Genomic DNA, 23,105 nt, shown 5'->3' with positions numbered 1-23,105 from the left:
GCATCGGCTAATTCCAAAGCGAACAGGTTGGATTTTTTGCCTCTCTGGAAAATGGTCATCCAAAGAAGAGGAGACGATAGCTGCAACAGAAGGATAACAGTATGCAACTATCCCATTAGGGACATCGACGAAGTAGGCTCTGGAACATTTGGAAAAGTCTACAAGATGGATCGTGACGGAAAGACCTTCGCTGTGAAGAAATTTACATACTCAAACAGCGATGCTCTCCATATTACAACACTGAGGGAAATAAAGGCTTTGAGAGCAATCCACAGCAAATATGTCCTGAAAATAAACAAAATACTGGTAAATTCGTATGTGATACATTTAATATTCCCCTACTACCAATATGATCTTTACAAGTTGCTGGGTGTTGAAAACTTTACACTGGGAGAGATCAAGCACATATTCTGGCAAATTTTGAAGGGAGTTGAGTCAATACACAGCAGTGGATACTTACACAGAGACCTCAAGACTGCAAACATACTGATAAATCGGCGCTCCAGGGGCGATTTGTCCGCAAGAGGCTGCGATGGCAGATACATCGACAACCATAAGAACTTTGATGGATATAGGAACTATGGTGGTTACAATGGTAGCAAAGATAGTAGCTTCAAAAGGACAAGGATCGAGGAGAAATCTGGTGAGGAATACCCAGGCACACCTTCTGGGTACGAGGCCTGCATCTGTGACTTTGGAATGTCGAGAATACATGGGATAGACATGTCGCCAGGTGTTGTCACACTGTGGTACAGACCACCGGAGATTCTCCTGGGGTCATCTTCGTATTCTAGGTCTGCAGATGTTTGGTCTCTTGGATGCATTCTGCTTGAATTCTTCAACAAAAAGCCAATATTCAAGGCCAATGCTGACATTGATGAGCTGTACATGATAATTGAACTCTGCGGAAGTATACACGAGGAATCCTTTCCCGGATGTGCCAAGCTGCCACTGTTTAGCAAATACAAACTGAAAGAGGGTACACGATGTATACACGAAAGGTTCTCGCAGCATTGCAAAGAGGCGGCTGATTTAGCCGACAAGATGCTTAAGCTAGATCCAAATGAAAGAGTGTCTATCCAAAGCTGCCTTGGCCATCCATTTTTTACCTCAATGTAAACAGTTTTTGCGTAGGAAGGCAAATCTGAGTATTAATCAGCAGGTTTGTGGTGTATAGATTGCTGGCATTCTTATTTGATAAGTGTACTTATGTATTTCTTTTAAATGGATCGGTTTTGTGATGCGCAAGACATTTCGAAAGCTGAAACACGAACCAGTAAATTCACGATTTAACTCTTTTACTAGAATCTTCATGTTTGCTGTTAAAGGCTATGATAGTAGAAGTTTTATAAAGGGCGTTAATCTTTTGTAAGGCTTTAATTAGCAGCCTTCAAGCAACTGCTGTTACATTAATACCATCGAGGAGCTTTAGTTTCTCGATGTAACAGATTATGTTTCATGTCATGGCCGTGACCAATAAGTATCATGCACATTTGCTATTTAAATTTTTGTTTGGACTGTGCAATATGGTAAAGGAAGTCGAAAATATCAAGACGCTCTGCGCGGACATTGTAGAAAGAGCTAAAAGTGGCCATCCTGGCGCCCCCTTAGGGCTTAGCCAGTTCATTCACATTTTATATACTGAGTACCTGCATCTAAATCCTGACGACCCCAAGTGGCTCCACAGAGACATTTTTGTTCTTTCTAATGGACATGCGTGTGTAATTCAATACCTTATGAATCATCTAATTGGGTTTCTCCCATTCGAAGAATTATTAAATTTCAGACAGTTGAACAGTAAAACGCCTGGACATCCAGAGAGAAACGACTGCGGAATTGAAATAAGCACAGGCCCGTTGGGACAAGGCGTAGCATCGAGTGTGGGGTTCGCAATAAGCTCCAAAATACTGCAGAAATATGGACTAAACAACAGGGTTTACTGCATATTTGGCGATGGATGCTACCAAGAAGGGATCTCACAGGAAGCATTTTCCCTGTGCTCAAAACTGGGGCTAGACAATATTACGTTCATATATGACTTTAATAAAACAACAATTGATGGCTCTACGAAACTTTCAATGTGTGAAAATGTTGTAGATAGGTTTAAGAGCTTAAATTTTGATGTTTTTGAAATTGAAGATGATGCTGAACAGATCCGAGAGGTTTTGAGCATAAAATGCAACAGAGCTAAGGTGGTTGTTCTTCACACACGGATCGGAAAAGACTCCGAGCTTGAGGGCAGCAGTAAGTGCCATGGAAATCCTCTGGGTGCGGAAAATGTCCTAAAATTAAAAGAAAAGCTTGGAATGCCAAAGGACAAGTTCTACTTTTCAGAAGATCTTGTATCTGCCTATCGCACTGCTGCTGAAAGGATGAGAAGGCACGCAAACGAGACCGCATCCTTGAATGGCCTTCCGGAAACATTAAACGAAATCATTAGGTCGGTTGAAGAACACAGACAGTTAGAGTATTGGGTTAAATACAACCAGGACTATGTGTCTGAAACGCTTGCCACGCGAATACATTTCAGCAATGCTTTAAATACAGTTTCTACGAATGTACAGCTTCTTTGCGGATGTGCAGATCTCACTCCGAGTATTAAAGGCCAAATAAATGGTACAGATGATCTGTCACCTGACCATTTTAGTGAAAACTCATATATTCGATATGGAATAAGAGAGCATGCAATGTGTGGGGTGATGAATGGAATAGCATCTCATGGCATATTCACACCAGTATGTGGAACATTCCTGAACTTTGCAACATATGGAATGCCGTCAATCAGAATGGCGTGTCTTGACAGATTGAAGACTATATATGTGTTTACACATGATAGTATTGGGCTTGGAGAAGATGGACCTACGCACCAGCCCATCGAGGTTCTGTCCACATTGCGGGCGCTGCCTAACCTGACGACATATCGGCCATGCGATGGCAGGGAAACACGAAGTGCCCTAGCACTAGCTCTATTAAACAAGAAAGGTCCAAGTGCCATAATTCTAACTAGACAAAAAGTCTCCGAGATTGAATGGACGAGCAAAGCTAACGAGAAGTTCTGTAGTAGAGACGCAAGCGACATTGACGAATACAGTAGTGTTGAAAAGGGTGGATATTATCTCATCAAAGAACCTGGACACGACATAGTTTTGATGGCAACGGGGAGTGAGGTGGAGCTTGCTGTCGAAGTAAAAAAGAATCTAAAAGAATACAGAGTATCCGTAGTATCAATAATGTCCCTTGAACTATTTGAAGAGCAGCCAGAGGAGTATAAGCTGACAATTTTGGATAGAAAGGCCATACGTGTCAGCATCGAAGCACTGTCAACATTTGGCTGGGCAAAGTACAGTGATCTACAAATAGGGCTGGATATGTTTGGAAGGAGTGCACCATATAAGGATGTGTTTGGATATTTTGGCTTTACCCCAGAGGCTATTTCTGAGAAGATCAGGAGATTTATTGCAAACCTCCGATCAAGCAAATAAAGTTGGCATAGCCAAGGTTAGCTTTTGTGTAATACTATCGACTGTTGTATGATGTGTATTTTTACGAAAGTGGCATGCTTCCAAAAGGAAATAGCCTACAAGCCATGGATTTACAACACCAATACGGAATTTCACATTTTAAGTCGATCCACAAGACAAATCCATTCTTTTCTCATCATTTCCTTAATTTCGATCACCACTCCAATTGTTTTGTTTCTAAAAATTTGAGCCCACATGAGATTTGCGAGTGTACTGTTCATCTGCCTTGCTGCTGCAACATTCTCATCACTTTCCAACACTGCAGAATCGTGGTATACTTCTGCCTCTACGACAGTGCATTCCCGACTGGGTGCAGTGGATGCATACTTTAAGAAGCTTACGGCTACTTATTTTGATTGTCTAAAGGTATTTTTCAGCTCCATGAGAAATGAAATAACCAGAAGACAGCTGAATAAGCCCATGCATTCCATGAAGGAGTTTCTGGATCGCATGAGGTCCTATGTGCTCAAAGGACGCAGGATTGTTGAAGAGGAGAAGAAGATTGAGGTAGAAGAGCAGGAGGAAAAAGAGCGTAAAAGAAAAGAGGAGGAAAAGAGTGAATTATGAATAAATATTATTTAAAGGTCCAATTTAATATACATTGCGGGCAATACGCCAAGTTTAGCTTTATCGTTCCGCTCTTCCTTGATAGTATTCAAAATATTGTGTTAATGGGCAAACTATTTGCCATTTCAATCTACATTTTTGTATTCCCTCAATGGCACTGAAAAAATCCAAAAAGCTATTAGAAATCACAAACACTCCCAAAGCAAAGAAAGCGGCCGTTGAGGAGCCAGAAACCTGCTGTGTAACCAAAGATGAAGACATTTTGGATTTAAGAATTGATGTTTCTGACGATCTATTTGAGAATATCCAAATAGATATGAATGAGCTAAAGTTTAGGAACAAATAGACAAAGGAGACAATAAAGTTTGATATGGAAGATTTGCTACATCTGGGCTTTGCTACGCGAAGCCTCAATATGATCAAGGACTTTGATTGGATTTGGCCACAAATTTTTGGAAATAAAGCCAGATCAGGTGTGTAGCTCATCCATATAGCAGATGGGCCTGAAACTTTTAGGGTGCCATGTAATTTTGAGTAGCAAATGGCTTTACGAAGATGAACCTGTCAATAAAATGTATCTGAATCATAGATTAAGTTGGATTTAAGGTTGTTTTTTGAGGATGTGTTTATCTCATTAATTTTTATGGCTAAAGTTTGCTGGTTATTGATGGTGATTTTATATTTAGAAACTGTCATCTCTACTCAAGTAAACTCGATATGATTAAGCAAGAAACTGCACCAGATAGTTAGTGCATAAATAGCTTGAGGAGCCGCTGCGTGCCTACTTCTTTTTTCATAAAAGACCGTCAACGCACCAAAATCAACCGCACAGCTTTTATGGCACCTAAAACAGTTAGTTTTGTGCGCTTCATTGGTGCATTTTCTTCTATTCACTACTTTTTAATCTTTCATTTATCACTGTGATATAATTTTAATCAGATCAATTTTCGGTTGAAAAGATTTAAAAATAAAAAATTTCAGTCCACCATATGACCATTGCGATTGGAAGAATGAACTTTATACTTCTAGCCTTTGGCTTCATGACCCAGATTGGCGCGACCGAGCTTACTTCGCCATGCTCCGTCACTACGAGTGGTGTCGATTATGTAACTACCAACCCTGGCCCCGAAGTGAATAATGCAGCGTGTAGTCTAGTAGGTAATGATCAAATTATGATGTCAAAGTTTGTGGCAGGCATTATCTCGTGCTTTTTCTTGGCCGACCGTGGCAGAGATTCATCTTTCGCTTTGGATGACGAGGGTTTTAAGCAGTCACTCAAGGATGCTCTAAAATATTTTGTCAGAAATAGGGAAGATTTGCTTAGTGCCTTTAAAGAATATTGTGCGATAGCCTCAGGAACCATGAAGATAACAGATGCAAAAATGAAGATATCACAGACAGCTGAGGCATTAAGAATTATTGTAGACAACCAAGCTTTTTAAGGCTTTATGTCCAAGATTGAGTCTGCTTTAACAGCCTATTCTAATGCATTGAACTGTCACAGGCTGCAATATAACTTACCAACGGTAGGGGTCCGCCAAAAAGAGTTTTCTTCACTTCTAAGGCTATTTCTCCAGAGAGATTTAGCAGTTGATCCTCGGAATGAGAAAAGAGACTTATTAATACATGTAATATTGCTTTTGAATTCGCCCTTTGAGTTTTCTGAAAATTCAAAACACGAACAGCACCTATTTTTGTTAGCTGGCCGAATTCATCGGTACATTTCAAATAATACTTCGCATATTTTGTATTTGTATATTAGGATGATGTCTGCTCCATCTAACAGTGATGATAGAAAAATTAATGAGTTAAGTAATGCTTTTATTTCTGAACTCAAGCGTCTTTGCAGTAAACTTTCAGCTCCTAGGCTGACAGATAATTAAAAGCTAACTTAAAGATGTTTTTAATTTTTGGTAAAATACGTTTATTAGAAAAGTTGCAGACTTATTTGTATGGTCAGATAGATCCAAGAAACACATCCAGGGTGTGTTTGTGTTGGTTATAGATAAGTATACTCTACTGAATATTCTTCTATACGGTTTGGATTTATTCACACTAATAGCCAATTAGACAACCACTGATCTAACTTTGATGCTACGGTATAGAAAGACTGAAGAAGAAACATAAGCACAAGCCTGACTTATTGTTGTTTCTTCCTTTGGAGGTTTTTTCTTATTTTACAGCAACTTCTTCCTATCTCTTTATTTTCATCAAAAATTTTTAATTTATCACCATGAGTTTTAATCATAAAATTTGGTACCCATCATATGATGATTGCTATTGGAAGAGTAGGCTTTATGCTTCTAGGCTTTGGCTTCATAGCTCAGATTAGTGCGGCAGAATTTATTTCATCAGGCATCATTATGAGGGATACTAACTGTGAGACTGTCAACTTTGATCAGGGAATGAGTAGTGTAGAAGCTAGTTTAGTTAATACTGATCAAGCGATGATGTCAAAGTTAGTGGCAGGTGTCATTTCGTGCCTCTGCTTAACGGGTGAGAGTGGAGATGCATCCTTTGCCTTGAATGATAGGAATTTTAGGCGGTCACTCAAGAACGCCCTGAAATACTTTATCAGAAACAGGGACGATTTGCTCGATGCTTTCAGTAGGTTTGATGCGATGGCTGCAGATGTTATGAGGATAACAGATCAAGACTCAAAAACACCGCAGGAAATTGAGACATTAGGTATTCTTATGGGCAACCCAACCTTCCGAGGATTTATGTCTCGTGTTGGTTCTGCTTTAAAAGATTACTCAAGGGCATCGAATCTTTACCGACGGAGAAATGGATTGTCAAAAATTGAAGACCGCAAACAAGAGTTTTCTACACTTCTGAAGCTATTTCTCCAGAAAGATTTAGCAGCTGATCCTCAGAATGAGAAAAGGGCCCGGTTGTCGTACGAAGTATCACTTGTCGATGAGATCCTGGGTTCTTTTGAAGATGATTTAAGTCCAAATCAACGACAAATCGAACTAGTCAACCAAGCTTATCAGAAAATTTCAGATAATGCTCGCAACATTTCAGCTCTGTATCGTTTGGTGATGACAATACCGTCTAATTGCAGCAGTAGTACAATTGACGAAATATTTAATTCTTTTATTGAAGAGCTTACGCGTATTTGCGACAGATTCTCGGCTGATGATTAAAAGCACTTTAATACATTTTTAATATGATATTACGGTAGTATTAATAAAATTACAAGCACTTATTAATTTATAATCGTATATGGCTGACAGAGCTTAAAACAGACATAGCTGGCGATAGTACAAAATAGAAGATTGGTAGTGCAGCACAGAAAATATGCAACTATGGAAGCATATTTAATTAGCATTGTGTCCTTTAATTAAAGTTTACACGCCAATGACAAATCCATGGCAATCTTTTGCAATAGCACTTATAAAGACCTAAGCTGTGCATATTCTATAAATTAGGTGTATCCATAAAATAGTGTGTCAATAAGTTTATTTCTGTTACTCTACTGATCAAATGAGATAATACCGCCTTCCAAACCGATCGTAATCAAGACACAGCTCTTCGCCTGTGAAGAATTGGTGGCTTAGCACATCATCAATGCTTTGAGGCGGGTATTTAGTATATCCTTTGCAGACGAGGATCAGATCAATGAGCTTTTCATCCCGAGTCAAAAACCCCATGAATTGACTAAAGAAGAGCTGGCCCGGCGCACGTAGCTCAACTTTTATAGGTTTAGTAGTTGTAGTGGACTGTCCGATCTTATTGCTTAATTTGTGGAGCATATGTCCAAACTGCTCAAAATCAGAATTGCAGCAGCTCCACCCAAAAAACCTTCCAACTGGGTCTTGATACTTCACAAGCTCTGGCTCCCGCCCTAGATTTATAAGTTTGAAGGTAATATCCCAATTTCCATCTTCCTTGATTTCCAATGCTCCTCTAATACTATCACTTATGCTATTGTTATAAGCTATGTTCTTCTCATGGAGTGCTTTCAATCCCATGAGCACATCTCTTGCTATCTTTCTTATCATAGCAACCCCATTTTGCTTGACATAGTTGCTGTCAAGGCTAATATCAAGATACTCAGAAAGGTACCAGATATCTTTATCCTCAGCCTCACCGGGTTTTGGTGAAGTACTTCTTTCAAACACATGTAGGATTTTTGCAACATTAGGAGAATCAATATCCTTGGCAAGCAGATCATTTGAATGGAACTTTTCATAGCCTTTTGAGCATCCTATCTGCTTCAAGACATATAAAGCTCCATCATATGCCACCTTAAAGACAGAAAACTCATGGATGTTTTCAATTTCCAGGTCCTTCAGACCATACTCTGAATTCAAAAAGTCTAAGACATGTTCTCTGTCTTTCATATTTTTAATATCAATAGTATCAAAGAAGCTTGTGATTCTTTGAAGTTTTAATGTCAATATATCACCACTGGCGACTGTGTTTAGATGATCCAAGTCCTCAAATAGCCTTTTTAGGCTTTCCATGAAAAGACGTTGGTGACTGTCTAGGCTCTGGAAAGCTAAATTTGGACTCATCGAGCTGAGAAAAGCATTGAGAGATCGAGATTTGTAATACTCTTCCAAGGCCTTTGAATATACGTCTTCGCCGTTGGTATAAAATCCCACAGGATAGTTTCTTTCTTCTGTTGCAGGAACATCAACAGCACGGTTCGATGCAATGTAGTTTGGATTTGGACATTGTTCTCCAATGCCTCCAGTCTTGGTTGCACCTTGAAACTCAATCAATTCGTGTGATGGTGGTTCGGAAAGATCATTGGCAGTATGATAACTATTGAGCTGGTGTCCAGTGAATGAATCAGAAGAGCAGGTATTAACTGGGCTAATAAGAGCATGATCTACAGTGGTTGGCATGCTGGTGTCTACATGCTGCCGAGGTGTCTCAGTAGACACTTCTTGAGGCATGTATGAAAATCGAAAATTTGAGATGTCGAGGACTGGAAATAGTATAACCATCGATAGGCATGCTAATGTCAGCAGACATGCTCCAATGATCATATTTCTTTTTCTGTTCCATGCAGTACGCTCTCTCTGTCGCCTCATCATACGTGATTTGCTGTTTTTTACGATAGCATATTGATATATAGTTGGATGGTATTTATTATTCATAGGGATTAAGATTTGTTTGGATTTTTAATTATTAAAAATTTTAACTGTCAAAAAATTCAAAAAATTTTTGTATGTCAACCAATCTATTAAATTTACTCGATATGATTGAATGTTGGTAGAGTTAGCATTGAAACCGACAATTATCAATTTACATCAGCCTGTCACATATTGTATTTGCTCATCCCAAATAGTGTTGATAGTTAGCATGAGAGAGCACATCTACATGCATCTAAGCTCTGCTCAAATCTTGCTTTACAGAATCGCTGAGCAATGGCTTTCCTGGTCTTACCATACAGGTTGAGCAACGGCCAGCTTGAATAGTACACCAGCCATTGTACAGTTGTGAGCTATCTTCCAAAGCATAAAACGAGGTGGTTTGGAAGTGGGAGAAAGTATTAGTAGGAATGCCGAAATTTATACTGCTATAGGAAAATTGTTCGCTTTAAGCATCAATCCTGCCATTGCTACCACTATTGTATGCGCAAGCATAGTCTGTCTCTGGACACACAGAGACAGCAAGAAAAAGTACTACAAGCTTATAAAAGCTTCTTTGCTGCCATGCCTGTCATTACGTATGACAAAGTGTATCTTTGCTCTGTACTTTTACGGCTTTAACAACACATTTGCACCCTGTTTTGTGACTGAATATGGCATCTTCAAAGAGATAGCAATTTTTTGCATTCTTATAGACATTGAGCTTCTCATACATCCCCTTCTTTCTTATGTTAATCCTACAACAGAGCCAGAAAATAAGTTCAAATCTTTTAAGATACTATTTTTGACTGTTTTCGGCTATCTTGCGTACTGCATTACAGTCTATCCAATAATCTGTAGCAAAGTAGAAGACGATTCAACATTCGGTGACACAAAGCCCAGAGATGCATTGCTGTCTATGAAGTTCGAGACTACGCTTCTTGTATTCCTTTATGTAAGTACCATATTTGTCTTATACTTGATTTTCCAGGAACATAAGGACCAGCCCAAAGCAGAAGTTGTTTGGAAATTCAGAAGACCTGACAAAGGTGCCAGAAAGTGAGCGTAGTAAACAAACCTCATCTGCTAACGAATCTCAGCGTGTTTAACTGAAGGAGTAGCAAGTTGCAGACTATTGGAACATTCCACATGCCGTCTCCACAGCTTTTCTCAGCAACTTTTGGTGAAATTCAGCTTTATCATTTTCTAATTGTTGTTGGCTCTCTGGTCATTAACTTCACTGTTTGAGAAAATTTCTAAAGTAGCCCAGTCATGCCTAAAAAATACATGCTGGAGGACGATTCATTATTTATACAGACTGTAAATGAAAACAGAAATGAAGAGCCAAGCAAAGGAATATGAAGGAGCGGAAGAAAATTATTTCAACTTGGGTATAGAAAAGAATTTAAACCCAAATGTGAAGGCTGGAGTATTTGAAATGTTGAATAGTATCAAAAGAGTTCCAAAGCCTGAAAGCAGCGAAAAGGACATGGATTTAAATTCTATTAGAGAATTTGAAGAGTACATTGACCTAAAGAACTTCAACATCGATTTCAAAACAAACGAGTTTAAAGAGAAGCATGCTGAGCAACATACATTTCAAGACTCAAAGAACGTAGACAGGTTGGATAGGGTAGATCATGGAGATGCAGCACTGGTTATTGCTAGCATAAAAAAGGCAGAGTCGGCCGGTATTGTTGATGACGATTCTTTTGAATCTGTGTTGAATGGAGACTAGAAGATTAAGAAAGAGCCTTAGTGATTCTCAGTGCAAGCATGGCACTAGTAGCTATGAAAACAGTTCATTTTCAGGAGGCTTAATGATTATTTCGAGTGAGGAAAGTAATGAATTTAATATGAATAGCATAAAAGAAGAAATGCATAAACATGACGGCGGAATAATTGAGATTCTTGAATGCACAAGTTCAGAGCAAGAGGATCTCAGCGTATCAAGCATCAGCAGGTCAAGCATCAGCAAAAGAAATCTTGATGATTCGTTGTCATTGTCATTTGAAGAGGAGGAGTTTACCTTTAAATCGTCTCTGAACCAGATGGCATTGAACCAAACTAGAAAACCTAATGAAAGAGACCTATCTGCAATAGAACATACCAATACGGAATTCCGTGCGCGTAGCCACTCCTTTGACTCTGAAGACTTTTTCAATGCTAACAATCCCACTTCGATGGAACCAGTGACAATACAGCTATATTTTTTGAGGAACGTGTTCAATCTGGAAAATTTTAGAGGAAACCAAGAGGAGATAATAAAAGCAGCATTAAATAAAGAGGACATTTTTGTTTTGATGCCCACGGGTGGCGGCAAGTCTTTATGCTACCAGCTGCCGGCTATGATACAGGATGGCCTGACGGTTGTTATCTCTCCTTTGCTTTCATTGATTCACGATCAAGTTTCAAATCTGCTCAATAAAAATATACCTGCAGTGGCACTAAACTCAAACTGTACGTACTCTGAGAGAACTTTGATTATGAAGACATTGCAGGCGTGCCATTCTGTTAAGATTGTGTATGTCACCCCAGAACTACTTAATAAAAGCACTCAGTTTAGCAATATACTTCACGAACTCGACCGAAGAGGAAGGCTCTGCAGGTTTGTAATAGACGAGGCACACTGTGTCTCCCAGTGGGGACATGACTTTAGACCTGACTACAAGGAGCTGGGAATAATCAAAAGAAAGTTTCCCAGGATACCCCTCATAGCTCTAACAGCAACTGCTACGAAGAAGGTTGAGCTGGACGTGCTCAATAGCCTAGGCATCGAAGGATGTAAGGTATTTAGACAGTCATTTAATCGGCCTAATTTAAAGTACTATGTCATGAGCAAGACAAAGAAAAGTCTTACAGACATAGTCTCCTTTGTCCATACATACTACCCCAATAGTCCAGGAATTATCTACTGCACCTCCAAGAAAGATTGTGAGGAGATGAGTGAAAAACTAAATGAACACCTGAAGACCACCTTTTACCATGCAGGGTTGAGTAAAAGAGAACGAAATAAGGTTCAGGAGATGTGGAATGATGGAACCATCAAGATTATTGTGGCCACTATTGCCTTTGGAATGGGAATTGATAAGAGCGACGTGAGATTTGTTATTCATTACAGCCTTCCAAAGAGTCTGGAAGGATATTACCAGGAGACAGGACGTGCAGGGCGTGATGGTCTTGAGAGTGTGTGTATTTTATACTACAACTATGGCGATACAAAGACCATAGAGTTTCTTATTGCCAACAATCACAATGCTACCAGCGATCAAAAGAATAGACAGAGAGAAGAGCTAAAGTATGTTGTTCAATACTGTGAAAACAAGACGGACTGTAGAAGGAAGCTAGTTCTTAGTCATTTTGGGGAAAACTTTGATCCTGCTGAGTGCAACAAGACATGTGACAACTGCACAAGAAACTTCACCAAGACCAAGGATTATTCGAAGCAGGCCAAAGAGATACTCTCATTGATAAGAGATGCAGAAAAAATATCGTTCATCCAGGCAGTTGATGCATATCGAGGGTCTGCAAATAGGAAGAGTCTTGAGTTCAGTCAGATGCCATTCTTTGGGAACGGAAAAGATTTGAAGAAGACTGAAGTTGAAAGAGTTCTCCAGTATTTGGTAGGCAATGGCAATATTGAGAACAGAGCAATTATGAATAAGAAGTCTAGATTTGCACATAACTATCTTGTATACAAGGCCAGGCTAACCAATGCGGTAATTCTAACAGTTGAAGAAGAGATAGAAGTTAGCAAAGACTACAACACTCGTGATGATAGAGGTGCCGGTAAAACGAAGGAAACCCGCATAGGCAAAGCCAAAGGTAAGACCAGGGATGCAAAAAGGAGTAAGACAGTTGAAGATAGAGCAATAAAGAAGAAAAGAAGGGCTGATAGTGACGAGTCCTGCCAAATATTAGCCGAGTAATAAAATAAGCAAGGCTTGGAGTAAATCCAGGACGTGTTTGATTCATCAGCTTGTATGTAAATCGAAGAAAGCTCAGACGGAAAGTATTGTTCCAAGGGCATCGATGGGTAACAGCTACCAATAAAGGTAGAGCCCTTTTAAAACAGCTTGCGGCATTACCAGATAGTATGATAGATTTTTAATGGCCACGTTATTAAAATTACACCTGTTGCAGATACTCCAAAGGAGATGTAATGCGTAGTGTTTGTGGATATCAGCAGTACTAATGGTCTCTTTGGTAATGCTCACTAAGGCTTATATCAACAACACAAATTTATTAATAAATAGCACACTCATCCAATATCTTTTCTTCTACACAAAGGACAGCACCAAGAAACGGCAACCCACTTTTTGATGCACTTTGTGTGAAAGGTATGCAGGCATTGAAGTGATGTACACTTGTGGGAAGGTCTGAAGTCGCAGTAGCATATTCCACAGCTTTTTCCGTCTACATTGATCATATCCTTGAACATTGTTGATTTAAATTTGGTCTTTTTGAAGGATGAGAAACTAATGTTATCAATATCATCAATGGAAATCAAGCTGATCAGGGCCTGTACGGATGACACATCTCTAATGTCATTCATAAGTATACTCGACACTCTGGACTTCAGAAAACTAAGTTCGTCGGGGGTAAAGTCCCGTATTTTGTCAGCTATATTAACATCATTATAGGGATAACTGTCAAATTCATAGATCGAGTAATACTCGCCAATACCTAGGTTATATGCCATGTACATTCGTACGAGGATCATTGTAATTAACTCATAGGTTACTCTCGGATACAGCTGGTCCGAATTCCTACTCTCTAGAATTATCAACTCATGCTCGTCAGGTTCGCTTTCTGCAGAAAGCCTTTCGTTTCTATCAGCACCAGTGCTGTTTCCATTTTCAGGAAATCGACTCAATTCTCCTCTCCTCATGCCTGTAACTATTTGGCTTGTCTCTTCCCAATAGACCTCATCGGAATATTCAGAATCTTCATCATAGTCGTATAAAGTTGCATCCAGATCATCAGAAAAATAGTAGCTCTCCTCTTCTTCATCTTCAAATTCGTCATAATCATCATCAAACTCGTCTTCAAATGAATATTCCTCGTTATACAGTGTTCCACCGCTACTGTCAAAACTAGAATATTCGTCTACCTGTCCCTCATAGCTACTTCTGTATTCTTCAAAGCTAGAATTGAACACAGGGTTTGAATGGGACAAGGAATCTTCTATTAAACTGCCCTCATCCACAATTACGGTGTTTTCATCCTCCGTAGAGCTCTGAATGGTTATCATTCCTGCTGAATCCGAATTAACATCTGTAAAATCTATTGGGTATTCTTCATTCAATTCAGGATCATCTATAAATATCATGTTACTATCCTGTCTGTTTTCGGTACTTTGCTTTGGCATCATAGGGGAGGGCAATCATCTAAATAAAAATTTGAGGAAAATAACAATTCATGGTATTAACATCCAAAATAGATAAAGCTGCCGCTGAAGCTAAAAGTGAGGCTTAAGCACAGGGCCATAAACATATATGTCATATACAAGAATGCTGACTGTTGTGAAAATAATGCATCATTTCACAGTTATTAAAATGGAAATAAAGAAAGTAAAACCAGCTCTGGAATGAATCCTTGCTCCAGTGTTATGGTGACTAAGGCCAGATAGTCTAGAGACAGAATTAAACGAGCACGTTTATAAGATATCCTTTCCTATTCTTTTAATTAGCATGCGGCCATCTAAATTAGAAGCATTTTTACGGCATGACATCTGAGCCATCCCGTAAATTTCTTAATGGCTCCAGTATTGGCGTGAATCTCTAGGTCTCTGTTGCCATCTAAAATATATACAAGTATGGTTTTGAAATACTTGTTTTAACATGAATGCTGTTCTTGGTCTCAACGCTATCTGGTAAAATCGATGTTTGTTGCAAGTCGACTCAAACTATGTGTTCCAACAATATTAAATTTGGTGTGCAAAAATTTCTTTCATTACAACAATATAGCCTATGATAGGCAAAGAGAAAATACATCCCAACAAGATGATTAGAACAAAATGATCAGATTATAGATAGCTAAATGCAAACAGGTGCTTTGCATATGTTTAAGCACTTGTTCGTCCAATGTTCACTCTGCTTTGAATGGGATCTTCTCTTCAGTGCTAAGCCTATGCCCACATTCTTCGTTGTTGCTAGCATTCAAAGCTTGTAGACATCAGTTTTCACATCTGCGTACATATGGAAGACCAAGATAGAAATATCTTCGGCTGCCTCGACTTTTTAGCTACCACACAGACCACCTGATGCTTTTAAGTTCAATATGGAGCATTAAAACATAAATACGAAGCCGCTTCATGATATGTCCACGGAACATTCTGTTTTCCTTTTGGAACTTGTTTTTACATGTCAATTTCACGCCAATTTTGCCCCATCCATGGACTCTGGTGCTGCAGAAACTACTGCACAAAACGAAAAAACTTGCAAAATATGCCATTCGGCTTGCAACGAGGAATCTCCGTATATCCATCCATGTAAATGCAAAGGATCTCTAAAGTTTATCCATGTCGAATGCTTGAATGAGTGGTTAAAGCTCACAAAAACAAAGAAATGCGATATTTGCAACTATTCTTTTAGATTTGAGAAGAAATTTAAAATAGGAACGCCAAAGAACGTGCCATTCTATTACATCCTTCTTTTTGCTCTCAAGGGAGTGCTCCACGGGGCTATCAATATTTTTTGCTTCTTGTACTCATCGCTCAAGTTTCTGGTTATCTTTGCTTTTAACTCTACAATATGCCAGAAATATGTGCATTCAACCACATCCCTCTATTCTTCATTCTTCATTGGCCTTCTATTTACTCTTGTCAATCTTCTGCACTCAATGCTCATCAATATGGCCCTTAAGTGCATCTCTTCATTTCGTGCACGAATGCAGAGTAGTATTGTTCTTCAGAACCTAGTTGCTGATATCTCAAGCAGATCTGTTGACGACACCACTATTTCAATGCGAAGCCATGCAGAGCAAGACAATTCAGACTCTGGCGAAATTGACGAACAGATTCTTGAGCCTTTCAGTATAACATTAGAGGCCAATCTAAACGACGTTTTCTTTAGAAGTCCAACAATAGCTAACATCAAGTCTGACTTGAAGATTGTGGGGCATCTTTGCATCTTTTCTGCCGTCTATCCATTTGTTTACTACTTTTCATCCGTTTTCAGATACATTCTGACACTTATTGATTGCAGAATCGGATTGTCAGATATAGTGTATAGGCTAGCTCCGAAGATGTTTGACTTTATGTCGATGATTCACATCAGGGCGTTTTTTTTCAGGATGTCGGGTGTTGCTTCATTTTTCATCTTTTTGATTTTCATCTTCTACAATTTGAAGATCACCATGTCCTCACAGATAGTCAAAAACATTTATTATCTCATAAAATGGTACTTCATCACCGTTATTTCTAGATTTTTTGTTATCTGCACTGTTGGTGTATTGTCGCACTTTTCATTTTCTGCAGCCTTCAACTGTGAAGTACCAATCTTCGCATTTTCGCAGCCTTGGCTTTCGGTTGTCGTCCATTTTGTATTAGGCAGCATCTTTACATACATGTGCAGAGACCTGGAGCAAAAGCTAATAAAGAAATATCGGCCAGGATTGATACCCAAGGTATTCAAGGACGAATCATTCTCTTGCCTCGTTGACTATTGCTGTAACCTCACAGCAAGACAGTTCATCTTCCGAACGGCTGGCAGCTTTCTTGTAATATCTGCACTTCCCTTTTCGATATTCTGCCTGTCGCGGATTCACCTTGATTTTAGCTTTGAAACCAACGATGAACTGTGGTCGTTCTTCTATCTTAAATCAGTCCTACTTCTCTTCAGGAATGGCTCCTCGATCACGAAATTTCTATCAAATCCTGTTTGAAACAATTGTTTGGGCACTTGCAAAAGCGTTTGATGCCGAGAACTACTTGTACAATAAAAAGATTGGCATACGAGACAAATCAAGGCTTGTGTGGGCCGTTAATGTGCGACATATAGATCCTAAATATGAGCAGATACTTGAAAGAGTCAACAATATTGTCAAAAACAGGGAAACTGAAAATAAAAAAAATGGCGAAGAATGCAACTTTGATCGAACAATAAAGAGTTTTTGCACTGACGAAGCTATACGAAAAAGGACAATGGCCTTAGGAAAGACCCAGGAATCAGAAAATGCGAGTGAGACAAGCTCTGTTTTTGAAGATGGAATGCTTCGCAACAACAAGATCTCAGCCACCCTTATTAATTCATTGACTGAACTGGAAAAAGACTACATTTTTGCCCGTTACCAAATAACGGAAAGAAGGATCGACAAATATTACGGACAGAACCATAGTAAGAAATTCTCGGTGTTTTACAAGCCAAAGTATTTCAAAGTCTTCAAAATACTCAGCTTTGCTCTGTGTTTAGTTTCCACGTGCTTGATCTTCAATGTTCTATTCAGAATGTCTCTTCTTCTTTCGAGCCTTGTAACCTTAAACAAAAACAAGATAAGACCTGTTGTATTTGTATACAATTCCTGCCTAATCCTATCAACGGCTTCGTATATTTCTAATGTTTTCACCAAAACATACCAGCAAGTCTCCAAGTCGATCATCAACAATTCTCTTTTGGTAATTTATACAAACGGCGTGTTCCCATTTATAGGTGCTATTATATTTGTTATTGTCAACGCAAGTCGCAATGTGTTTGCTGAGTTCTCAAATGCGTTTATTTTCCTAAATGCGCTTTCCACTGTTACATCCACATTCTTCGAGACGGTTTTCATATTCTCATCAATAAGCACATATTCCGCGCTGCACATTCTACGCCAAATAGCCTCCTTCCTTGGATTGAAGCTGGCTGTTTTCTTCTGCTTTATCGCTTATACAAAAATTATTACATTTACGTCCATGTATATCCCCGTGATTTTTACTGCAATTGTTGTGATACAGACGTTTAGGATTGCAAGAGTGATGCTGTCGGGTTCATTGATGGAGAACATCAAAGACCACTTTTTCCTTGACAACACAACGGTGGTAAACTATGAGCACAGTGATATTGAATAAATATTAAGCAAAATATTTATTGTTTCTACACGACATTGCCCTTGGCTTGTATTTCAAAACTTGTGATAATTTTAATTAAAGTTTTAAATAAGCTTAATGTAAGATTGATTAAGAATAGCTGTAGTAGTACTATAGAAAAGTAGCGTGTGTTCACAATACAGGAGAGTGTTTTGAAGCACATTTAAACTACCTAAAGCCAAAATGTAGAGATCAACACGCAATACGGCTGCAAGCCAGTTTATTAATTTGAGTTTTAATATAAAAGTAAAAATTTTAGTCTTTTTGCCTTGAAAAATTTTATGTTAAAAATGGAAAATACCGGTATACAAATTTTCAAAAAGTTTTATCTGCAGGTAAATCTTTTACTGGCAAATTCTGTGCCAATAGCTATATGCGTTGGATCCAAATGGTTCTGTAGAATAGACTTTTGGCCGTGCTTACTTTTATTTATTTGTTGGCATCTTGACTCACAAAATCCTGAGATCAGTTTAGCGTTCTGATCCGTCTGTAAGTAGTTTATTTGAAAATTTTTTCTTTTAGCAATCAGTTAATCAAACATTCAAATGACAGCAACAAATAAAAGAAAAGAAAGAAACCATAACAAAAGCCACCAAACAAACGTTTTAAATACAAAGGAGAAGTGGTCGAGTATCCTATCTCAAATGCAGACTGCATGGCGTGCTATCGGTTAAATTTACTAATCAAAGTCAACGACAAAGCTGCTAAAACAAAGCACATGGACTAAATATCTTGTAGAGATTTTGATTTAGAATAATATTGCCTAGTTTTAACTTGGTGTTCAGTTTAGCCAGCTGCACTTTCGTTTTACTGTTTATTTCATTTAGTATTTCTAATCACGTTTAATCAAACGAAAATCAGCTTAAGTAAGCAAGAACGCTCTTTTGGTCTGCTGAAATGACACAGCAATCACAAGCGACCAGTCTTTATCAGCTCCCTTGCTTTGTCGCTGCCAATCATTTCTATGAAAGACTGCCGTTTCAAAAGTAGACTAGAATAGAAAAGTATAAACTAAGAATTAGAACATGGAAAAAATAAAACTGCCAGAAGCATCATTTTCATTGAATTATATTTGTGAATCTGATGCAATCACAATTCATAAATCATCCTGTCACCTCAATATCTAAACGTAAAATTTTTAAGTGACTCCGCTCGCCAGAGATCAATCCCGAGTATTCAACATTATTAAATTTGGATAATTTGACAGCAAAGCATTTTACATTTTGATGTATGCTAAGCTTTGTAATGTGCTTGATGCGCGGTAAACGTATCAAAATTGGTTGAACTTTATATAATTTTTCTATAGCCTACCCATGGTTTTTTTCTTGTACACTTTCAGCTCAGATTACTTAAAGGAAAGGTTTATATCTATGGAAAACTGTAGTCTTCTCTCATCCAGTCTACCAAAAGCTATGCCAAAGATCTTCTTCACCAGGGATCTGCACAAGGATTGTGAGTGTGAAATATTAGTGGTTGAGACATTAAAAAAAGATATACGTGCATACAAGAGAACTCAAAAGCTGGCCAAGACTGTTCTGATAACAGCCACGCCCTTTACAAGTCTAGATGCGTTTCTTTCCCTGGGTATCAATTGCAAGTTAGTTTGTATGAGTAAGGAAGAGGTGCTTTTTTCAACTGCATCATCGTTGTTACAAGAAGAAGAAACTGAAATCCAGAGATTTAGCAGGAACTTTGGTATTGAAAAGAGTCATGAGCTTGGTATGTTCTCCAGCCTTCTGGATGTTGGAATGCTTAAGAAGAGGCTGTGGCTCATAGGTTCAATCAAGAATACATCAGAAGCTCGCATAGATGGTGAATCTAACACACGCACAGGGAATGCAGTTGATAGTGACAGATCATCATCGCCATGCTCCCGAGAGCTTTCGTTTGGATCTGAAGGGTCCATTCAATACGACTGTTGGCAGCTAAACAATGAATACTCTGACGGTTATAATGCTGCTCCCAGCTTTGGACACAGCAGGGCTGGCGGAAGTAATGGAAGACAAACAGCACCAATTCTAGGTAGTCATGTTGTAAATAAGAGACCCACAGCTTTTGCCTATCGTTATATTTTTAAATCGTCTACTGATGAGCCATCAGAGCATCAGCCTATTCGCAATACGAGACCACGTGGGATATCTTCAAAAAATAGAAGAAAAGTGAGTCTAATGAATAGACTACTGTGCAGTGAGGCCGAAAACACTGATTCACACATGCAAATTAATCAGCCGTTTTATGGCAGGAATGATCATAACTATTTTTGTGTTTTCAATGATGACCACCTGTTTGGAATCAGAGGAGTTGCTATGAATGGCATAGCCAGTTCTATTTTAAACATCAGTGCAGCGCATAATTTACAGAAAAAAAGAAAAAGAATGCATCGAAGAGCCAGGCCAGAGTCAGAATATAGCGATTATTCATTGTAGTTTAATTTTGTAAATATGATTTGTAAAATAAATGTATTATCAAAGAACGTTAAATCTGCGATTCATTTTTAGTTGTTTTGTTTTGGCATTTGGTTTGTGCTGGAGCCACTAATGCTTTTAGCATATTTGAAAAATGAGACGAGCTGCATCAAGCATGCCACATCCAATGCCGTATGATCTACTGGGCATTGTCTGATATTTATGCCATTATCATTTACTTTCGAACTATTTTTCAGAGTCTGTCTATGCCCGTTCCAAATTTACTCTTATTTTTGCTTTAAAAATTTTTAGCTTGATGGCCCCATGGAGCCAAAGTATAGAAATTATGGAAAAATAATGTTGCTTTTACTCGCATGTGTGTTTGCCTTTGCCATGCTATTAGGTGTCTGCTTTAGATCTCAAAAGAGACAAAAGCCTTTTCATCCAGACTCTGCTTCGTCGTTTTCTAAACCAAGCAGCCGTTACACATACAGTTTTGAGTATAAGTGCTACGGAACAGCAAATCCCACCAAGGAAAGTGATGATCCAGAACAGCTAGCAAATCAAAACCAACTGAATCGGTTGATTGAAGACAACCAAAACTACTTAAATTTGGGAAGTAGATCTGAGCAAACTAAATTAAATCAAGCACGAAGCCAACAAAGGAACGTAGCGAATCCGACTGTAAATCCAAAGCCAAGCAGTGTAAAAGCTACACCGTCCCGAAACCCTAAGCATCTATATGAGTATGAGGACATAAAGCATCGCAGCACGCCATATACCCAGGAAGAATTTGCAAATGCCAGGGCGTTTGGCTTTAACAATTAAATATCGTTTTGGTTGTTTTCAACTAACTAATACTACTGTGTTGATTCAGCTATATTTTGATTTTATTTAAATTTTCCTTGATATTTTTCGTTGATTTTCGCCCCAATGAGAGTTTTTTCAAGCAAAAAACAGCTCAGAAACTTTATCATTAGTGTGTCAGTGCTATCTCTTTGTTTCGTATTTATAATATTTCTACTGACAATAGTACACAGCAAAAGCAATCCCAGCAGTTCTAGCGCATCTCTATCTGAGTGTCAGCAGTCTTGGCCAGCAAAACATGTGAAGTTCGCAGAAAACTCACTCAATAGCAATACCACAAGCATTTCTCACAACAGAACTTACTATTCACCAGCACAACGTATAGCGTATTTTTCATCTTCAAATACTAGCTATTCTGTGCCAAAAATGAATCCACGTACGGCAATAAGCCCAAGTAGAGTAACAGTTCCACAAGTTAATCCTTCAAGAATAATAATACCTCGAAGTTAGAGCATGCTTATTCGCCAATGGTTTTCCGTGGAGTAATAAATTGATTGCAGCCAGACTCGTTTAGTATGGATATCTATGAGGTAGTAATTTATATCAACGTTTTATAATGAACACTGAAGTAAAACCAAATGCTGTAAACGGCCATTTTGATGCGAACATTAACTGCTGGCCATCTAGTTAAAGAAGCACAATGATATTAAGCTTAGCAATGCATAACACTCAATCTGTGCAATAATTCCACTGATACAGCATTTGTGTGTCGAATATGTTTGCAAAGCAGTTGTTAATCAAAATATCCTCATCGCTCAACTGTAAAAGGAGTCTTTATTTTTTCAAAAAATCACCCATATAATGAATGCGCACAGTGGAATGATGCAGAGCAGAAGACGTCTGCATGCTGCTGTTGGAATACTTGTATTGCTGGGTGCATTGTCCATACTATTCTACATTGTGAACTCTAGCTCAAGAACAAGCGACAGCGGCTCTTACGGCAACCGCATTAGACTTGGAGCTAGCTATCAACCAAATGAACTTGACACATGGTATGGATCACATAACATAGTCGATCCTTACACCACAAGGACGGCTAATCCATACATCAGATCATCGCAGTCAGATATCTATAGTACTACTCCATCTTTCAAACCATCTCATCAACGAGAAGGCTCGACCTTTTCTGTTGCAGGTAGTCCTAAGCTTGAGCCAAGTAAAGTCACAATACCAACGTACTCTTCGGAACATCAATACCATTCTCCATTATTGCATCCAAGATCGACACACCAACCATCTGCATCTTCAACAAGACATCCTAGTTCTGAGTCTTTCACACAGCCGCTTTATCCAAGCTTAATCCATCAGCCGTCATCTGCACAGAAGTCTACGGCTACATCGCAGCATTATGGATCGGAGTACTCCTCACTATCTATAAACCCAAGCTCTGTTGTTATTCCTGGGTCTTCTTCATTTTCAGCAGACCCAAGTAGTATATCCGTTCCTCAATCCTCATGAGAAATGGTTGTAGAGCGCTTGATAACATATTCGATATACTTAATAAACACACTCAAACTTATCTAATAAAATGCTTTTGCCTTGATTCTTAGTAAATTATTAAAACCACACTACAATTAACTCAGGAGGA

General features: G+C 38.7%; 17 protein-coding genes across 17 annotated transcripts; 15 read left to right on the top strand and 2 right to left on the bottom strand.

The window, feature by feature from the left end:
- Positions 1–51: 51 nt before the first annotated feature.
- Positions 52–1,119, top strand: VICG_01770 (CMGC/CDK/CRK7 protein kinase; the record flags this gene model as incomplete). The annotated part of the gene is made up of 1 exon (XM_007605153.1): positions 52–1,119. The coding sequence occupies one exon, from the start codon at positions 52–54 to the stop codon at positions 1,117–1,119; it is 1,068 nt and encodes a 355-aa protein (XP_007605215.1).
- Positions 1,120–1,463: 344 nt separating this feature from the next.
- VICG_01769 (uncharacterized protein) lies at positions 1,464–3,482 on the top strand (the record flags this gene model as incomplete). Its single annotated transcript, XM_007605152.1, has 1 exon — positions 1,464–3,482. One exon carries the CDS (start codon positions 1,464–1,466, stop codon positions 3,480–3,482), a length of 2,019 nt encoding a protein of 672 aa, XP_007605214.1.
- Positions 3,483–3,716: 234 nt separating this feature from the next.
- Positions 3,717–4,088, top strand: VICG_01768 (uncharacterized protein; the record flags this gene model as incomplete). The annotated part of the gene is made up of 1 exon (XM_007605151.1): positions 3,717–4,088. The coding sequence occupies one exon, from the start codon at positions 3,717–3,719 to the stop codon at positions 4,086–4,088; it is 372 nt and encodes a 123-aa protein (XP_007605213.1).
- Positions 4,089–5,077: 989 nt separating this feature from the next.
- On the top strand, positions 5,078–5,530 carry VICG_01767 (uncharacterized protein; the record flags this gene model as incomplete). The annotated part of the gene is made up of 1 exon (XM_007605150.1): positions 5,078–5,530. One exon carries the CDS (start codon positions 5,078–5,080, stop codon positions 5,528–5,530), a length of 453 nt encoding a protein of 150 aa, XP_007605212.1.
- A 6-nt stretch (positions 5,531–5,536) lies between these two features.
- Positions 5,537–5,971, top strand: VICG_01766 (uncharacterized protein; the record flags this gene model as incomplete). The annotated part of the gene is made up of 1 exon (XM_007605149.1): positions 5,537–5,971. One exon carries the CDS (start codon positions 5,537–5,539, stop codon positions 5,969–5,971), a length of 435 nt encoding a protein of 144 aa, XP_007605211.1.
- A 384-nt stretch (positions 5,972–6,355) lies between these two features.
- VICG_01765 (uncharacterized protein) lies at positions 6,356–7,237 on the top strand (the record flags this gene model as incomplete). The annotated part of the gene is made up of 1 exon (XM_007605148.1): positions 6,356–7,237. The coding sequence occupies one exon, from the start codon at positions 6,356–6,358 to the stop codon at positions 7,235–7,237; it is 882 nt and encodes a 293-aa protein (XP_007605210.1).
- Positions 7,238–7,573: 336 nt separating this feature from the next.
- On the bottom strand, positions 7,574–9,202 carry VICG_01764 (uncharacterized protein; the record flags this gene model as incomplete). The annotated part of the gene is made up of 1 exon (XM_007605147.1): positions 7,574–9,202. The coding sequence occupies one exon, from the start codon at positions 9,200–9,202 to the stop codon at positions 7,574–7,576; it is 1,629 nt and encodes a 542-aa protein (XP_007605209.1).
- A 376-nt stretch (positions 9,203–9,578) lies between these two features.
- Positions 9,579–10,238, top strand: VICG_01763 (uncharacterized protein; the record flags this gene model as incomplete). The annotated part of the gene is made up of 1 exon (XM_007605146.1): positions 9,579–10,238. One exon carries the CDS (start codon positions 9,579–9,581, stop codon positions 10,236–10,238), a length of 660 nt encoding a protein of 219 aa, XP_007605208.1.
- Positions 10,239–10,499: 261 nt separating this feature from the next.
- Positions 10,500–10,913, top strand: VICG_01762 (uncharacterized protein; the record flags this gene model as incomplete). Its single annotated transcript, XM_007605145.1, has 1 exon — positions 10,500–10,913. One exon carries the CDS (start codon positions 10,500–10,502, stop codon positions 10,911–10,913), a length of 414 nt encoding a protein of 137 aa, XP_007605207.1.
- Positions 10,903–13,104, top strand: VICG_01761 (RecQ family ATP-dependent DNA helicase; the record flags this gene model as incomplete). The annotated part of the gene is made up of 1 exon (XM_007605144.1): positions 10,903–13,104. The coding sequence occupies one exon, from the start codon at positions 10,903–10,905 to the stop codon at positions 13,102–13,104; it is 2,202 nt and encodes a 733-aa protein (XP_007605206.1).
- Positions 13,105–13,436: 332 nt separating this feature from the next.
- On the bottom strand, positions 13,437–14,546 carry VICG_01760 (uncharacterized protein; the record flags this gene model as incomplete). Its single annotated transcript, XM_007605143.1, has 1 exon — positions 13,437–14,546. The coding sequence occupies one exon, from the start codon at positions 14,544–14,546 to the stop codon at positions 13,437–13,439; it is 1,110 nt and encodes a 369-aa protein (XP_007605205.1).
- A 1,025-nt stretch (positions 14,547–15,571) lies between these two features.
- VICG_01759 (uncharacterized protein) lies at positions 15,572–17,062 on the top strand (the record flags this gene model as incomplete). The annotated part of the gene is made up of 1 exon (XM_007605142.1): positions 15,572–17,062. One exon carries the CDS (start codon positions 15,572–15,574, stop codon positions 17,060–17,062), a length of 1,491 nt encoding a protein of 496 aa, XP_007605204.1.
- VICG_01758 (uncharacterized protein) lies at positions 17,022–18,227 on the top strand (the record flags this gene model as incomplete). Its single annotated transcript, XM_007605141.1, has 1 exon — positions 17,022–18,227. One exon carries the CDS (start codon positions 17,022–17,024, stop codon positions 18,225–18,227), a length of 1,206 nt encoding a protein of 401 aa, XP_007605203.1.
- A 1,331-nt stretch (positions 18,228–19,558) lies between these two features.
- On the top strand, positions 19,559–20,671 carry VICG_01757 (uncharacterized protein; the record flags this gene model as incomplete). The annotated part of the gene is made up of 1 exon (XM_007605140.1): positions 19,559–20,671. The coding sequence occupies one exon, from the start codon at positions 19,559–19,561 to the stop codon at positions 20,669–20,671; it is 1,113 nt and encodes a 370-aa protein (XP_007605202.1).
- Positions 20,672–20,974: 303 nt separating this feature from the next.
- VICG_01756 (uncharacterized protein) lies at positions 20,975–21,478 on the top strand (the record flags this gene model as incomplete). Its single annotated transcript, XM_007605139.1, has 1 exon — positions 20,975–21,478. The coding sequence occupies one exon, from the start codon at positions 20,975–20,977 to the stop codon at positions 21,476–21,478; it is 504 nt and encodes a 167-aa protein (XP_007605201.1).
- A 105-nt stretch (positions 21,479–21,583) lies between these two features.
- On the top strand, positions 21,584–21,967 carry VICG_01755 (uncharacterized protein; the record flags this gene model as incomplete). The annotated part of the gene is made up of 1 exon (XM_007605138.1): positions 21,584–21,967. The coding sequence occupies one exon, from the start codon at positions 21,584–21,586 to the stop codon at positions 21,965–21,967; it is 384 nt and encodes a 127-aa protein (XP_007605200.1).
- A 351-nt stretch (positions 21,968–22,318) lies between these two features.
- VICG_01754 (uncharacterized protein) lies at positions 22,319–22,975 on the top strand (the record flags this gene model as incomplete). Its single annotated transcript, XM_007605137.1, has 1 exon — positions 22,319–22,975. The coding sequence occupies one exon, from the start codon at positions 22,319–22,321 to the stop codon at positions 22,973–22,975; it is 657 nt and encodes a 218-aa protein (XP_007605199.1).
- Between the last annotated feature and the right edge of the window lie 130 nt (positions 22,976–23,105).

Source organism: Vittaforma corneae (assembly GCF_000231115.1).
Source record: "Vittaforma corneae ATCC 50505 unplaced genomic scaffold supercont1.19, whole genome shotgun sequence".
In the NCBI taxonomy this organism is placed as follows: Eukaryota; Fungi; Microsporidia; family Nosematidae; genus Vittaforma; species Vittaforma corneae.
This window is presented reverse-complemented; position numbering and strand designations above follow the sequence as displayed.